Source organism: Canis lupus, chromosome 35 (assembly GCF_003254725.2).
Source record: "Canis lupus dingo isolate Sandy chromosome 35, ASM325472v2, whole genome shotgun sequence".
In the NCBI taxonomy this organism is placed as follows: domain Eukaryota; kingdom Metazoa; phylum Chordata; class Mammalia; order Carnivora; family Canidae; genus Canis; species Canis lupus.
Window position 1 is genome coordinate 173362 of NC_064277.1, and position 17018 is coordinate 190379.

At 40.6% G+C, this 17018-nt stretch overlaps 1 protein-coding gene across 10 annotated transcripts in view; it reads right to left on the minus strand.

Annotated features, from left to right (window-relative positions):
* The window catches only part of SPIDR (scaffold protein involved in DNA repair), a 437895-nt gene that overhangs the window by 16448 nt on the left and 404429 nt on the right, over positions 1 to 17018 (minus strand). For 8 of the 10 annotated variants that reach the window (XM_049105958.1, XM_025446508.3, XM_049105954.1 and 5 more), the window contains 4 exons: positions 16648 to 16791; positions 16496 to 16555; positions 6483 to 6669; positions 5634 to 5789 (listed from right to left, as the gene is read on the minus strand). In XM_049105958.1, coding sequence (XP_048961915.1) covers positions 5634 to 5789; positions 6483 to 6669; positions 16496 to 16555; positions 16648 to 16791 — 547 coding nt within the window. The remainder of the gene's footprint in view (positions 1 to 5633; positions 5790 to 6482; positions 6670 to 16495; positions 16556 to 16647; positions 16792 to 17018) is intronic. The other 2 variants (XM_025446489.3, XM_049105956.1) reach the window with 1 other exon arrangement.

Consider the following 17018-nt stretch of genomic DNA (forward strand, 5'->3'; position numbering starts at 1 on the left):
TCATGAGAGACAGAGAGAGAGAGAGAGAGAGAGAGAGAGAGGCAGACACAGGCAGAGGGAGAAGCAGGCTTCCCACAGGGAGCCCAATGCGGGACTCGATCCCGGGACTCCAGGATTTTGCCCTGAGCCAAAGGCAGACGCCTAACTACTGAGCCACCCAGACATCCCTGTATTGTTTTGTTTTTGTTTTTTTGTTTTTTTGTTTTGTTTTTGATTGAAGCATAATTAACTTATATGTTACATTAATTTCAGGTGTACAATATAATGATTCAACATTCTATATGTTACTAAATGTTCATAAAGATAAATGTACTCTTGATCTTCTTTATCTATTTCACTTGTGCCCCACTCACCTCCCCTCTGGCAACCACCAGTTTATTCTCTGTATTTAAAAGTCTGTTTTTTTTTTATCTCTTTTTTTCTTTGTTCATTTGTTTTTTAGATTCTGTGTATGAATGAAATCATATGTTATGTCTTTCTCTAAATGACTTATTTTGCCTAACATTATACCCTCTAGGTCCACCCATGTTACAAATGGCAAGATTTCATTCTTTTTTATGTCTGAGTAATGTTCCACTATGCATGTGTGTGTGTGTGTGTGTGTGTGTGTGTGTGTGTATATATATATATATATACATACACATCTATCTATCTTTCTATCTATCTATCTATCTATCTATCTATCTATCTATCATCTATCTATCTATCTATCTATCATCTATCTTCTTTATCCATTCATCTATCAATTGACACTTGGGTTACTTCCATATCTTGGCTATTGTAAATAATATCCAGTAAACATAGAAGTGCATCTATTTCTTCGAACTAGTGTTTTTGCTTTCTTTGGATGAATACCCAACAGTGGAATTACTGGATCATATGGTAATTCTATTTTTAATTTTTTAAAAAGATTTATTTCTTTTTAGGGAGGGAGGGACAGAGAGGGAGAGTGAGCATACGCATGGGTGGGAGGAGGGGCAGAAGGAGAGGGAGAGAATCTCAAGCAGACTCGCCACTGAGCAAAGAGCCCAACATGGGCATGACCCCAAGAACATGACCTCAGCCAAAATCAGGAGGTGGGCACTTAACCAACTGAGCCACACGGGCACCTGTAATTTGAGGAACCTCTGTACTGTTCTCCACAGTGGCTACACCAATTTGCATTCCCACCAACAGTGCACAAGAGTTGCTTTTTCCCCACATCCTCACCAGCACTTGTTACTTCTTATACTTCTGATTTTAGCCATTCTGACAAGTATAATGTGATATCTCATTGTGGTTTTGATTTGCATTTCCCTGTGATGTTGAGCATCTTTTCATGTGGATGTCTCCTTTGGAAAAATGTCTATTCAGGTCCTCTGATCATTTTTTTAACTGGATTATTTGTGTTTTTTTGGTGTTGAGTTATATAAGTTCTTTATGTATTCTGGATATTACCCCTTATTGGATATATTATTTGCAAATATCTTCTCCCATTGCCTTTTTTGTTGATGGTTTCCTTTGTTGCACAAAAGATTTTTATTGTGGTGTAGTCCCAATAGTTTATTTTATCTTTTGATTCCCTTGCCTGAAAAGACCTATCAAGAAAAATGTTGCTATGGCCAATGTCAAAGAAATTATTTTCCATATTTTCTTCTTCCTAGTTTTATGGTTCCAGGTCTCACATTTAGGTCTTCAATCCATTTGAATTTATTTTTGTGTGTGATGTAAGAAAGCAGTCCAATTTCATCCTTTTGCATATAGCCGTCCAGTTTTCCCAACACCATTTGTTAAAGAGAGAGTCTTTTCCCCACTGTGTATTCTTGCCTCCTTTGTCATAGGTTAACTGACCATGTAGGCATGAATTTATCTCTGGACTTTCTATTCTGTTCTCTTGATCTGTGTGTATATTTTTGTGCTAGTATTTTGTGTTAGATTAGTACAGCTTTGTAGTATATCTACAAATACCTACAGCTGGGATTGTGATACCTACGGCTTTGTTCTTCTTTATCAAGATTGCTTTGGCTATTTGGGGTCTTTTGTGGTTCCACACAAATTACAGGAGAATTTTTTCTAGTTCTGTAAAAAAATGTTCTTGGTATTTAGACAGATTACGTTAAATCTTTAGATTGCTTTGGGTAGTATGGATATTTTAACAATTTATAAAATGGTTAAGTTTGTTTTGGAAATCCCACCTATGAATCTTTTTTTTTTTTTTAAATATGATGCTCTTCAGAAACTAGAAAAATCAAGTCTCTCTTTCCTCATAAGAATCTACACATTTTCCTTTTTTTGCATCTCTGTGACACTCATAGGTTATGGATAATGGGTTGGTTTTCAAACCCTCCTTTAGAAGCCAAGCTCTTCAGGTAGATATTTTCTCATAATACAGTGCTACAGGTGGTGGCGATTCTTATGGTCTTATAACAACAGGGTCCCATATAGCTTTTTTTTTAAAGATTAACTGATTGATTGATTTATATATTTATTTGAGAGAGAGAGAGAGAGAGAGAGAGCACACACACGTGAGAGGGCAGAGGGAGAGAATCTCAAGCAGAGTACCAAGCATTGAGCCCCAAGCCAAAGCAACCCCATGACTCATGAGATCACAACCTGCACCAAAAACAAGAGTCAGATGCTCAGCTGACTGAGCCACTCAGGTGCCCCAAGGTCCCATACAGCTTAAGCAGTATGGGTGGGTGGTGGTCCCTCTCAAATGTAGGGCAGAGGCTACACTGCTTGGGAGGCTGTTCCCACACCCTTCTCTCTCTTCTGAGTCCTGGGCTCTGAGAGAGGTGAGGGGTGAGAGAAGAACAGGTAGCAACCAGTCAGGAGAATGAAGATAGAAGGGAGGCCTCTGGAGATGGTGGAGACCTGCAAGCGGCAGCAGGCTCTGGGCAGTAACAAGGACAGGCGTGCAGCACATCTGCTGCAGGGCATGAGTCTACACTGTGTGCTGTCCTCACAGCCTGTGCCAAGGGGCCCAGCAGGGCCGGTTCCTGGAAACCCCACAGTCTGCCCAGCCCTTCCTTCCCTGCACACTTCCAAACGGCCTGTCAGTAACCAATCCAGCTTTGTACCATAGTCTATCTCTGATGCTGACACAATTGTTTATTTAAGACAACAAATTGATCACATAACCTCCTTAGCATGACCAGGAATAGCAGAACAAGACAAAGCCAGCTCCATCCCAAGAGGGCCCTGCCTCCTCCAGCACAGAAAGATTTGACAACTGCCCCTGGCATCTGTGTGGGTTTTCCATATGGCCTTCATCTGTCTGGAAGGCCTTCACCACTCTGGTCGACAAATCCTAACAGTACCAAACCCACCCACCTACTGCCTCACTGGCTCCTGCCCTCAGCCAGCCCTCCTCCACGGTCTATGACAACGTCAGCACTGAGATGTCATCCTTCTCCATTAGTCTGTGAGTATCCCAAGCCCCCAAAGCCTATGAGCATTATCTTATTTAATCTTCAACAATGCTTTAAGGTGGATTCTATTAAGCCCTGTGTTACACATGAGAAAATGGAAGACCCAGATGACAGGTGATTTGTCAGAGTCTGCTTTCTTCAGGACCACTAGGCTATGCTGCTCTGATTTCTCACTTCAAATCATGATCTTAGTTATCTTTTGGCACTAACATTAAAAGAAGATGCACAAAAGAGAAATCCAAATGGCCTGAACACAATGGCTGAGTGCTTAATCTCACAAGTGGGTAGAAGAATGTTAATTAAACAACAAAAGTGGAATCATAGTTTTTGCTGATCATAAAAGTCATAAAAAGATTCAGGAATCTAGTAGTGGGCAAGGCTGAAGGAAATAGGCCCTCTTAGAAATTACTTTTGGAAATGTGAATTTTTGTACACTGTTTGGAAATTAACTTAATATCTTATAATACTAAGGATACACTAATAGTGTAGCCACTTTGGAAAACATATTTCTTCAAAAGGCTAAGCACAGGGTTTCCCATATGACCCAGCAATTCCACTCCTAGATACATATCCAAAATTTGAAAACAGGTTGTTGAAACAAAAGTTAGTCCACAAATATCCACAGCAGCACCATTTACAACTGCCAAAAAGTGGAAACAACCCAGTGCCCATTAACTGATGAATGGATAAAACAAGACGTGGTGTATCCATATGACAAAATATTCAGCCGAAAAAAGAAATGAAGTGCTGATACATGGTACATCATGGATAACTTTGAAAACATTATGCCAAGTAAAAGCAGCCCAGCATGAAACATATATATGATTCTGTGTATGTGAAATATCCAGAAAAAGCAAATCTATAAAGACAGAAAGTAGATCAATACTTCCCTAAGGCCAGGGTAAGGGCTGGGATAGGAGAAATAATGGGGAGTGGCTGACAATGGGCATGAAGTTTATTTTGGGGGATGATGAGAATTTTTTAAGGCTTTTTTTTTTTTTTTTTACAGTAATCTCTACACCCAGTGTGCGCTCAAACTCACAACCTGAGATCAAGGGTAGCACCGCCACTGCTCTACCAACTGAGCCAGCCAGGTGCCCCAACACAGTTTTAAATTAGATTACAGTGATGGTAGCACACTTTGTGAATATACTAAAACATTTTAAATGAGTGCATTGTAATGATGCAAGTTATATCTCAATAAAGTTGATTAAAAAAATATGAGTCCTAAGACCCTGAAATCTTCCTGCAAAGAAATCAGTAGGGATTAACATGAAGGATGTTTATTTCAGCCTTGTCTATAATTGCAGAAACAGAGGAACATGTGGATCTCTATCAGCACAAAGACCGTTTATTCACAGGAGGGAATGTGATACAACTATTACGACCTGAGTAACATCTTTACCTACACACCTGGCTGGACATCCTGCTAGAGTACTGAGTCAGGAAAGCAAGTGACAGGATACCGTGTTTTACAAAGTACCAGATCTCAGAGGTCATCACGTAGGTTCTCACCCTCCATCTATGTCTTGCTCCCTCTGTACTGAATTCATTATGCAGCCTGTCAGTTTCCTCCAACTAAACCCACTTCCAGATTTACTTTGCCTCCTCCCTGGTCTACACCGTGGGACGGGTGCTTGGCCTCCCACTGGCCACTATCCAAGGCCCTCGCCCTTCCACTCTGCTTTGTGGAGACAAAACCTGGAGCGCTGGCCTCTGCCGACGACCGAGTACATGCCTGCCAGGGCCACCCCCTCCCTGTGCAGTCACTCCCTCCATCCACATGCCTTTCCTGCCCTCTCCTGGACTCTGGTGCCCCCCACTCTGCCCTGACAGCAGCCCTTATATGTCCTATTCTTTTCCTATCAGACATTCTCCCTGTTAAGCAGTAGGGACTCCTTCCCTAATTGGCTACTTCCCACCCTATAGATCTCAGCACAGGCTCCTGTCCTTCGGGAGAGCACAGTGCGGTCCCAGCAACCAGACGTGGAGCAGCAGCCGGAACGCTGAGGCTCTGTACTTGATTATGTGCAAGCTCACTGAGCTCCTGCTGTATACAGTGTGCGTCTGAGAGGCAAGAACCTCTCCTGACTTTGTTCCTTGGGTCTCCAAAGTCTGGGATGTGTCAGACATAAAAACTCGTGGAATAAATGAGTTAAGTGAATATGAAGTGTGATATTTAAAAATATATAAACACCATTTCCACCAGGATTGACTACCCACCTTGAAGGCAGCAAATAGAGTTGACCTGAGTGATAGAATCCAGTTCACTGAGCTTTACGGGGCCAGTCAGTTCACAGGAGTGAGCGCCAGAGTCCACACCCAGAAGGGGCTTCTGAAGCAGGAGGACACTTCGTTCAACACAAACAAATCGACCTGCTAAAAGAGACACTTCAGATTATTGAAGCACTGAAGGAAAAAGAGGTCTCCTGCCAGTAAAGACAGTGCCCTTTGCCACCCTCCTGCAGGCAGGGTGGGCAGAGGGCACAGGCTTAGGGCCCACCCACTGTATCCAGTGACACATGCACTGCATGGAAAGCAGTCCTACACTCACCGTTGTGCTAAGCTGGAAAACCACGCAAAACTATATTCAAAATCATTTTAGAAAGGTGAAGTTTGTGGTACGCAAATTAAACCTCAACAAAATAAAATAAAAATATATAGTTTGGCCAGGCTTCTACTGATTCCTAGGAAGAAAAGAGCTAAGTGTATATGTATAATTTCCAGCTTTTTGTTTTAAAAAGTGATGTTCCAGGCAACGGCGTCAAGCGGCTTCTGCACCCGTAAAGTGTGCCATCAAGGGATAAGCCTTGACTGACCAACGGCATCTTTCACCGGAGGTGTTAGCACTGCCAGCGCTCCGGTTCTGTCCGGGTGGCCGTGACAGGGGCCAGTGAAAGCCGAAGTCCGGTACCACGGGTCTCTTCCACTCCACGTGCCAGGTCCATGGTTGGCTTCATGAAGGGACCAGCAGTCCTAGAGTAAGTCAGAGGCGTCTACAAGCCCCAATGTCATTTCATGGCATCCATCAGCCACCCCGGGGTCAGAGCTATGAAGAAGAAGAAAGCATACCCTGGGTTCGGAGAGCGTCCCTGAAGAGAAAGCAGTGAGGGGCAGCCTCGGTAAGCGCTTCCCGGACTTCCTGGCTCAGCACACATGAGGGAGCCACACAGACTGGCACGGTTTTGGGGAGGCCAGAGTTATTCTCATCTTGCATTTGTAGGGTGACATCAGTCACCATCAGCCAAATCTCCGTTTGCTGCAGAGGAAACAAACTGCTTAGCTACAATTCAAAGGCACAGTCAAGTCTATTAACCTTAATACCATTCTTCTATTAAATTTTTTTTAAGTAATAATGTTAGATGATTGTTACTAAGAATTTTAGATATCATTCCAACAAATACTTCCAAATATGCAAGAGACTCTGCATATCTTAGTCAACAGCCCCCACCGACATGGCTGTGCCCCGAGAGTCCTTACCCTGCACCTGTTTAAAGGGTTCCTTCCCTGGGATACAATCCGCCCTCTCCTGGCACTACTGGACTTGTCCTTGAACTACTCAGGGAGAGAACAATGTTCCTTTCCTGTAGATCTCACATTCCCATACCTAGAATATTAATTACCATACTGTTTTATATTTAGTCCTTACACATTCTTCTGTCCTGTTAGATGTAAGTTTCCTAAGGATCAGTGACTCTCATGAATTGAACGTTTATATCCCTTCCAAATCCCCAAATCATAGGTTGAAGTCCTAATTTCCAATGTGATGGGAATGGTAGGTGGGCTTTGGGAGGTAATTAGGCCACAAGGATGGAGCCCTCGTGACGGGATTAGTGTCCTAGGACATGACAAAGTTTGTTTCCTCTCTCCGCTCTCCACCTTGTCAGGATACAAGGACATACCCTGTTGAAAATCAAGAGGGCCCTCACTAAGAACCTGACCACGTTCGCCCCTGTGCTCTCAGACTTCCACACTCCAGATTTGTAAGAAATAAGCCGGTACAGTTTAAGCCACTCAGTGTACGGTATTTTGCTATAGCAGCCCAAACTGATTGAGATAGGAATACTTAATTGTCTTCAGACTTTGTATAGGGCTGTTATATAAAGCAGCTAAAAAAATTTCTGTTGTATCTGCAACAGTTTTTTTTAAATTTTTTAAAAGTGCTTTTTCTTTTTTTATTTAAATTCAATTTTGTTAACATACACGGTAGTATTAGTTTCAGGGGCGGAATTTAGTGATTCATCAGCTGCATGTAAGACCCAATGCTCATTACATTAAGTGCCTCTTTAATGCCCATCACCCAATTACCCTATCACCCCACCCACCTTCCTTCCAGCAACCCTCAGTTTCTTTCCGCCACTTGAGAGTCTCTTATGGTTTGCCTCCCTGTTTTCCTCTTATTCTATTTTTCCTTCTCTTCCCCTATGTTTTTTTTTTCTTAAATTCCACATATGAATTTAAGAAATCATATATTTGTCTTTCTCTGACTGACTTATTTTACTTAACACAATGCCCTCTAGCTCCACAACATTGCGAATGGGAAGATTTCACTCTTTTTGATGGCTGAAATATCCCAATATATTTGTTCTTCCAATCCATGAGCATGGAATGTTTTTCTTTTTCTTTGTGTCTTCCTCAATTTCTTTCATAAGTATTCTAGAGTTTTCTGAGTACAGATCTTTTACCCCTTTGGTTAGGTTTATTATTCCTAGGTATCTTGTGATTTTTGGTGCAATTGTTAATGGGATCGATTCCTTGATTTCTCCTTCTACAGTCTCATTGTTAGTGTACAGAAATGCCACTGATTTCTGGGCATTGATTTTGTATCCTGCCACATTGCCGAATTGCTGTATGAGCTCTAGCAATCTTGGGGTGGAGTCTTTTGGGTTTTCTACAGAGAATATGTCATCTGCAAAGAGGGAGAGTTTGACTTCTTTTGCCGCTTTGAATGCCTTTAATTTTTTTGGTTGTGTGATTGCTGAGACTAGGATTTGTGGTACTATGTAGAAAAACAGTGGTTAAGAGTGGACACCCCTGTTGTGTTCCTGACCTTAGGAGAAAAGCCCTCAGTTTTTCCCCACTGAGGATGATATTCGTCTTTTGGCTTTTATGACATTGAAGTATGTTCCTGCTATCCCTACACTTTGGGGAGTTTTAATTGAGAAAGGATGCTGTATTTTGTCAAATGCTTTTTGTGTATCAGTTGAGAGAATCTTATGGTTCTTGTCCTTGTCTTGTTCATCAGGGATACTGGTCTGTAATTCTCCTTTTTTTGGTGAGGTCTTTGTCCTAGTTTTGGGATCCAGTTAATGCTGGCCTCATAGAAAAAGTCTGGCAAGTTTTCCTTCCATTTCTATTTTTTGAAACAGTTTCAGAAGAATAGGTGTTAATTCCTTAAATGTTTGGTAGAATTCTGCTGGGAAGCCATTTGGCCCCGGACTCTTGGTTTTTGATGACTGCTTCAATATCCTTGCTGGTTATGGGTCTGTTCAGGTTTTCTGTTTCTTCCTGTTTCAGTTTTGGTAGTTTATGTTTCTAGGAATGCATCCATTTCTTTCAGATTGCCTAATTTGTTGGCATATCATTGCTCATAATACTGTCTTATAATTATTTGTATTTCTTTCATGTTGGCTGTGATCTCTCCTCCTTCATTCATGATTTTCTTGATTTGGGTCCTTTCTCTTTTCTTTTGGAGAAGTCTGTCTAGGGGTTTATCGATCTTACTAATTCTTTCAGAGATCTGGCTCCTAGTTTTGTTGATCTGTTCTACCATTGTTTTGATTTCTAGATCATTGACTTCTGCTCTAATCTTTATTATTTCTCTTCTCCTGCTGGATTTAGGCTTTACCTATTGTTCTTTTTCCAGCTCCGTTAGGTGTAAGGTTAGGTTATTATTTGAGACTTTTCTTGTTTCTTGACAAAGGACTATATTGCTATATATATTCATCTTAGGACTGCCTTTGCTGCATACCAAAGGTTCTGAACTGTCATGTTTTTACTTTCATTTGTTTCCATGTATTTTTAAAATTCTTCTTTAATTTCCTGGTTGACCCATTCATTCTTTAATAGGATGTTCTTTAACCTCCATGTATTTGTGGCCCTTCCAAATTTTTCTTGTGGTTGACTTCAAGCTTTACATCCTTGTAGTCTGAAAATATGCATGGTATGATTTCAATCTTTTTGTACCAGTTGAAAACTGATTTGTGACCAAGTATGTGATCTACTGGAGAATGTTCCATATGCACTTGAGAAGAAGGTGGATTCTGCTGCATGTGATGAAATGCTCCGAATATATCTGTCAAGTCCATCTGCTCTGGTGTGTCATTCAAAGCCCTTGTTTCCTTGTTGATACTCTGCTTGGATGATCTGTCCATTGGTATAATTGGGGTGTTAAAGTCCCCTACTATTATTGTAGGATTATCAATGAATTTCTTTAATTTTGTTAGTATTTGGTTTTTATATTTGGCTGTTTGCATGTTAGAGGTATAAATATTTATGATTGTTAGATCTTGTTGGATAGACACTTTTATTATGATCTTTCTTCATCTCTTATTATAGACTAGATTAAAAACTAGTCTGTTGGATGTAAGGATTGCTACTCCAGCTTTCTTTTGATGTCCATTAGCATGATAAATGGTTCTCTACCCCCTCACTTTCAATCTGGAGTTGTCTTTGGGTCTAAAATGAATTTCCTGTAAGCAGCATATTGATGGGTCTTATTTTTTTAATCCATTCTGATACCTTATGTACTTTGATTGGAGCATTTAGTCCATTTACATTCAGGGTAATTCTTGAAAAAATATGAATTTAGTGCCATCATATTACCTGTAAAGTCACTGTTCCCATGGACTGTCTGTGTTTTTTTCTGGTCTTTACTTTTGGGCTCTGTCTTTGCTCAAAGGAACTCCTTTTATATTTCTTGCAGGGCTCATTTAGTGCTCACAAATTCATTCTTTCTTTCTTTTTCTTTCTTTCTTTCTTTCTTTTCTTTTCTTTTTCTTTCTCTCTCTCTCTCTCTCTCTCTTTCTTTCCTTTCTTTCTTTCTTTCTTTTTCTTTCTGGAAACTATCTCTACTTCCATTCTGAATAACAGCCTTGCTGGATACACTATTTTTGCCTGTGTATTTTTCCCATTTAGCACATTGAATATGTCGTGCCAGTTTTTTCTGGCCTGCTAGGTCTGCTGCTGGACTTATGTGTCTACCCTTGTAGGTTAAGGTCCTCTTCTCCCAAGGCACTTTAGGATTTTATCTTTATCTTTAAAATTTGGAAGCTTCACTGTAATATGTTGAGATGCTGACCTATTTTTGTTGATTTTGAGTGGGGTTCTGTGTGCCTCTTGCACTTGAATGCCTGTTTCCTTCCTCACATTAGGTAAGTTCTGAGCTATATTTTGTTCAAATGAACCTTCTGCCTCTTTCTTCCACTCCTCATCTTCTGGGACCCCATTATATAATGCTGATATTATTTTTGTTTTATGGAATTACTGATTTGTCTTAGTCTCCCTTCATGATTTAATAGGTTTGTTCCAGGTCCTTATTTTTCACCATTTTATCTTCTATATCACGGATTCTCTCTTCTGAATCATTCATCCTCATTTTTATGGCTTCCTCTTGGGTCTGTATCTCTCTGCAATAGCATTTTCAATTTCAGCTTAACTAGATTTTAGTTGTTTTATCTTTACAGTAAGGGATTCTCTAGTGTCTCCTATGCTCTTTTCAAGTCCAGCTAGTATCTTTATTTCTTTTTTTTAAAAGATTTTATTTATTTTTTTGACAGAGAGATAAAGAGTGAGCACAAGTAGGGGGAGTGGCAAGCAGAGGAAGAGGGAAAAGTAGGCTCTCTGCTGAGCACAGAGCCTGATACAGAACTTGATCCCAGGACTCTGGGATCATGATCTGAGGTGAAGGTAGATGCTTAATCAACTGAGCCCCCTAGGCAACCACAGCTAGTATCTTTATAATTGTTATTTTAAATTCTAGTTCAGACATCTCATTTAGATCCACACTGATTAGATCTATGGTAGTGAATTCTACCTCCTGCTCTTTCTTTTGGGGTGAATTTCTCTGTCTCATCATTTATCCAGAAAAGAAAGGAAGAAAGAAAAAGAAAAAGAAAAAAACTGACAAAAACAACAATAACAACAAGTTCAACAACAACAACAACAAAAACTTCAGGAAGTGTCTCTGGTGTATACTATGTACTCTGTGATGTGTGTTTTGGCTGTTTTTTCCCACTGATCTGTCTTCTACAGTGTTCGTTCTTGCTTGTAGTGGGGAGTGTTTGGACCTTTAACTCAATGTGCTTTGATTTGTTAGTCAAGATAAGCCTTGGAAAGGAAAAAAAAAAAAAAGAAGAAGAAAAAGAAAAGGCAGATCCAAGACACTAGAAAAGGAACAAAAATGCAAACAAACAGACAAACATAAAATGATAAGCCTGCATCTGCCACATTCTCTCCCTCTGACTGTGCAGATTGTTTTCTTAATCTTCAGATTGTATTCCTGATTGTTCAAAGTAGTTGGATGTTGTTTCAAGAATGAGGCAAAGTCAGTGTCCCCATACTACTGTGTCATCTTAACTCTAGTAACCATCTTTCTTTTATTTATTTTTCATTATAATTTTATCTGTAAAAGTTGTAATGCCTTTTAAAGTTCATTTTATTTTTTTCTTTTTTTTTAATTTTTATTTATTTATGATAGTCACACACACACACACACAGAGGCAGAGACATAGGCAGAGGGAAAAGCAGGCTCCATGCACCGGGAGCCCGACGTGGGATTTGATCCCGGGTCTCCAGGATCGCGCCCTGGGCCAAAGGCAGGCGCTAAACCGCTGCGCCACCCAGGGATCCCTAAAGTTCATTTTAATGGCATTTTGCCCTTTCCCCTTGGTCAGGGTTTAGGATTCAGTAGATCCAAATGGGGCCAACGATTTGCCTGGGAAGACCCTTGTATTTCCCTGATGGTGAGTGAGGTTGAGCATATTAGAAAATACCATCTTAATTAATTGATAAAATATCACAGGGCTGGGACAAATCAACTGTGTGCCTTCTGATATGAAGACAGTATTTTTATGTGGTATTCCTGACAAGGATGCATAACTTCAATAAGATAATATCTAGCAAATCTAAATGGAGAGATATCCTATTTAAGCATTGGTCTCTATTCTTAAAAACTGTCAAGGTCACAGAAGATACACAAAGATGCAGAAATATTCCATTTGAAGAAGAAAGAGAGATGATAACTAAGTGCAGTGCATGATACTGTATTGGACTGTAGAGGTATAAATGATTTTGGAGGAACAATTAGCAAAATCACATTTTAAAAAATGGTATATTCCAGGAAGGGCAAAGTTCTACAAGATTACATGCAGTTGGGAGTTTTTCTGACAATCTTCAAAGATTTTAGATACTCTTTCTAAATACCTTGGATTGGCTTACTATCTCCTTTTAAATCTCTTGATGAGCCAAAATGGACTAGTTTCTTTTGAAATTAGCTATCGAATTATCTTTACCATTGGGGTTATGAACACAACCTGTAACAAATAATATCCTCTGTAAAAAGACACAAATAACCAATTAATTCAAAGCAGTGATACCAATACAATTGCTAAAATTTTATTAAAAATAAATCTCTTCCGGGGATCCCTGGGTGGCGCAGTGGTTTGGCACCTGCCTTTGGCCCAGGGCGCGATCCTGGAGACCCGGGATCGAATCCCACATCGGGCTCCCGGTGCATGGAGCCTGCTTCTCCCTCTGCCTGTGTCTCTGCCTCTCTCTCTCTCTCTCTCTCTCTCTGTGTGACTATCATAAATAAATAAAAATTAAAAAAAATAAATCTCTTCCCCCAAAAATGCCCAATTAATTTTGACAAAGTTGCAAAAGCAATTCAATGGAGGAAGGATAGCCTAACCAGACATTCATAGGAAAAAAAAAAAAAAAAAAAAAGGGAACCTTGACCTAAACTACACAATTTATACAAAAACCAACTCAAAATACAGCATGGACCCAAATGTAAAATTACAAATCTTCTAGAAAAGAACATAAAAGATAAACTTTGGGACCTAAATAGGCAAAAAGCTTTGAGTGCCTTAAACTTTATGACAAATGCATGATCTATAAGATGGAAAGTTAATAGATTTGACTGCATAAAAATGAAAAACTGTGTTCTGCATAATCCCTGTTGAAAGGGCGAAGAGAAAAAGTACAGACACTGAGAAATATTTGTAAAATACATATCTGACAAAGACTCTGTATACAGAGTAAAGAACTTTCAAAATTCACCAGTAAACAAAGAAATAATCCAAACAGAAAATGGGCAAAAGACAGGAATACACCTCTCACCAAAGATACAGATGGCAAATAAACATACAAAAGGACGTTTAACATCATTAGTTCTCTGGATGAATCTCTAGAGAATTTCATTAGTTGAAAACCACCACCACCACCACCACCAAATAGCTCCCAAAGGAGCTGTTATAGGTTGAACTGTGTTCCTCCAAAAAGATCTATTGAAGTCCTAACTGTAGTACCTTGGAATGTGAACTAATTTGGAAATAAGGTCTTTACAAATTTAACCAAGTCAAGATGAAATCATTACAGCAGGCCCTCAACCAATATGACTGTTGTTTCTATAAAAAAATGAAACTTGGACACTGATAGGCACAGAGGGAAGACCACATGAAGACACACAGGATGAAGATGGCCATGTGCCTAGGGTGGTGTGTATACAGAGCCGAGGAAGGTCAAGGATTGCTGGCAAATGCTAAAAGCTGGAAGACACAAGAATTTTCCCAGAGCTGTCACAGACAGCACAGCCCTACTGACACCTTGATTTTAGACTTCTAGCTCCCAGAAGTGTGAAATGACAAATTTCTGTTATTTTACACATCTAGTTTTTGGTAGTTTGTACAACTGGCCTAGGAAACAACACTTATATTGCATGGTTCCATTTGTGTAATGATCATGAAATAACATAATTATAATGATAACACCAGATCAGGGCTTGTTTGGGTGTTGTATAGTGGCTGTGTAGGCATGGGGTATTAGGATGGGGGGGATGTACGGGAGATACCATATATTTCTTTGCAGTCTATTGTGAATCTGTAATTCCTATGAATCTAAAAAGTTAGAATAATTTTATTCAAAATAAAATTTAAGGGGGTGCCTGGCTGGCCCATTTGGTAGAGCATGTGACTCTTGATCTTGGGGTTGTAAGACAGAGCCCCAGGTTGGGTGTAGAAATTACTTAAAAATAAAATCTTAAAGAAAAAGTTAAATACAAGAAAATACGTTTTTGCCTTGCATGACCTAGCCATTTGTATAATGGAAATACAACTGAATCTTCTTTGAGAACTCAGGTTCTTGCAGTGACTCATTGTGTCAATTACTTTTATAGATTTTATTTATTTATTCATGAGAGACATACAGAGAGAGGCAGAGACACAGGCAGAGGGAGAAGCAGGCTCCTTGAGGGGAGACCAATGTGTGACACGATTCCAGGACCCGGAGATCAGGGCCTGAGTTGAAGGCAGTCTCTCCACCATCTGAGCCCCCCAGGCGTCGTGCCATTCTTAAAGTCAACTGACCCTGTAGAATACATAGGTGATTGACCTGACCACACAGTGACCCTAGGAATTAGCTTATTTCCATTTCACCCCAAGGAAGTTATTAGTTTCTGGTGATTCTCTGTCCCACAAAAGCAGCATACAGGAGGTAGAGAATTTTAGTGCATTGAGGCATCTGTTCCATTGGGTTCCAATCTCCTACTCCCTAATGTACCAATTCTTTGGTACATACACCCACTGAACCCCAGAGCTGCGGGCAGGCTGCACCTATGCCAGTGGAAGCATATTTCTTGGCAGAAAAATTAGAACAGAAGGGTATTAGGGTTTTCAACCAGCCACAAGGCAGGGTTCCCTCATCCAAGTGAGGCAGACAACCTGCAGTCTGTCTTTCTCTGTCTTAGGGCTCCACTCCACTGGGGCTGCTCTATTGTTGAGGCTTGGCTATGGTGTATCTGACACCTGTTTTTTTACTTTCCACCTCTGCTACCAGCTGGGGCTGTGAGCAGGTGAGGCTCTGTGGGCAGGAACTCGTGGTATATTGCCCCTTAGGACACTATTCTATCTGCAGAGTATATGGTAGCTGCGTAGTGAACCATTGCCTGATGGCACAGCCCTACGATCTGGAATGTGTGTTAGAATAATAGGAACGTGCCAGATGCCAAGCATGTCTTAACATACTGAGTGTCCTGCAGATGGCAGGCAGGGGAGTTTGCAGTCAACCTTCAGTTCACTTCAGGGTTGGAAGGTAAGAGACCATCAGGTGCCTGGACCTCATCCTCACTGTGGGCCTGTCCCCCTGCCTGTTGAGTCAAATTCTGGGGTGGCCCACAGGAAGCACTGTGACTGACAATCGCTCTCTTATTCCTCAGGAGAGGTACCAGTTCATTGTCAAATGACTAAAAGGTGAATGGAGAAAAGGAAAAAGAGGGTTGAACGTTGGGATGTTCGGTATCTTCCTGGTGACAGATTTGCAGGGATGCTCCTCTTGGAGTTAAGGCCAACCAGGGGTTTCTTTCTTGCAGAACTTATGGCATATGCTCAACTTGCCAAAAGCAGCTCTTGTCTGCTTCTTGCTGATCCGTCGTGTGGGATGGCAGCAGACAAGCAGCTCTTCTAGGCTGCAGCTCTCCAGCACTGCCAAGGCCTCCAAGGGGCTGCAGCGCTTGCTTCCCCTGTTGATGGCTCAGAGCTGTTGATCAGTTCTGAAAGGGACTAAGCTCAGTCCGAGATTCCTTCCTCCACCTCCTTTCTTTCCTTTCTGCCAGAAAGGAACTCACAGTGCTGGGCTAAGAACCTTTCGGATGACCTATGCCTAGACTGTTCCATACCCAGCACTTATCACAGTGGCTGGCAGGCTGCACCTGCACAAGGAATGGATTCATTGCCTCAGCTCGGAGCATGCATAAATGGACTTTTAAAATGCTTTTCTATTTCAGCACCCCACTAATTTCTATGAGAGGCTATTCCTTTAATGACTTTATAATACATTATCAGAAAGAGAAAGGCAGAGGGAATGATTACCTGTGGTCTCTGATAAATCACTCTGGCGTAGAAACTGCAACGGGTACTAAGATCAGCAGTCTGGAAAGGCAATGAAGATGGTGAGAACATCACACAAAGCACACAAATACAGTAAAAATAATTAAAAACCCTGTTAGAAACACAGATGTTACCTGGAGAATTTCTCTTAAGAAGTGGGGAACTGGAGGCTGGTAAAGCTTAGAAATAGGGTCTCCTTCAATTATATCAATTTGTCCCACATTGGGATGAGCACTGAGGATGTAACAGAAGCTAGGAGGAGGCACATGGGTTTTTACCTGTTTAAAATGAAGGCAAAGGTAGAATGTGAATATGCTAGTAAAACATTCAAATACACTTAAAATCTACTCTTTAATACATAGATATTTACTCACAGATGCATTCTATTTCTCTGGAAGGTTGTAGAAGAAATAGACTATATTGTTTATCACTGGGAACAAGCATAATAACTTTTATACTTTTTGAATTTACTGTGGATTTAAGACTTCATTAAAAAAATTCATTC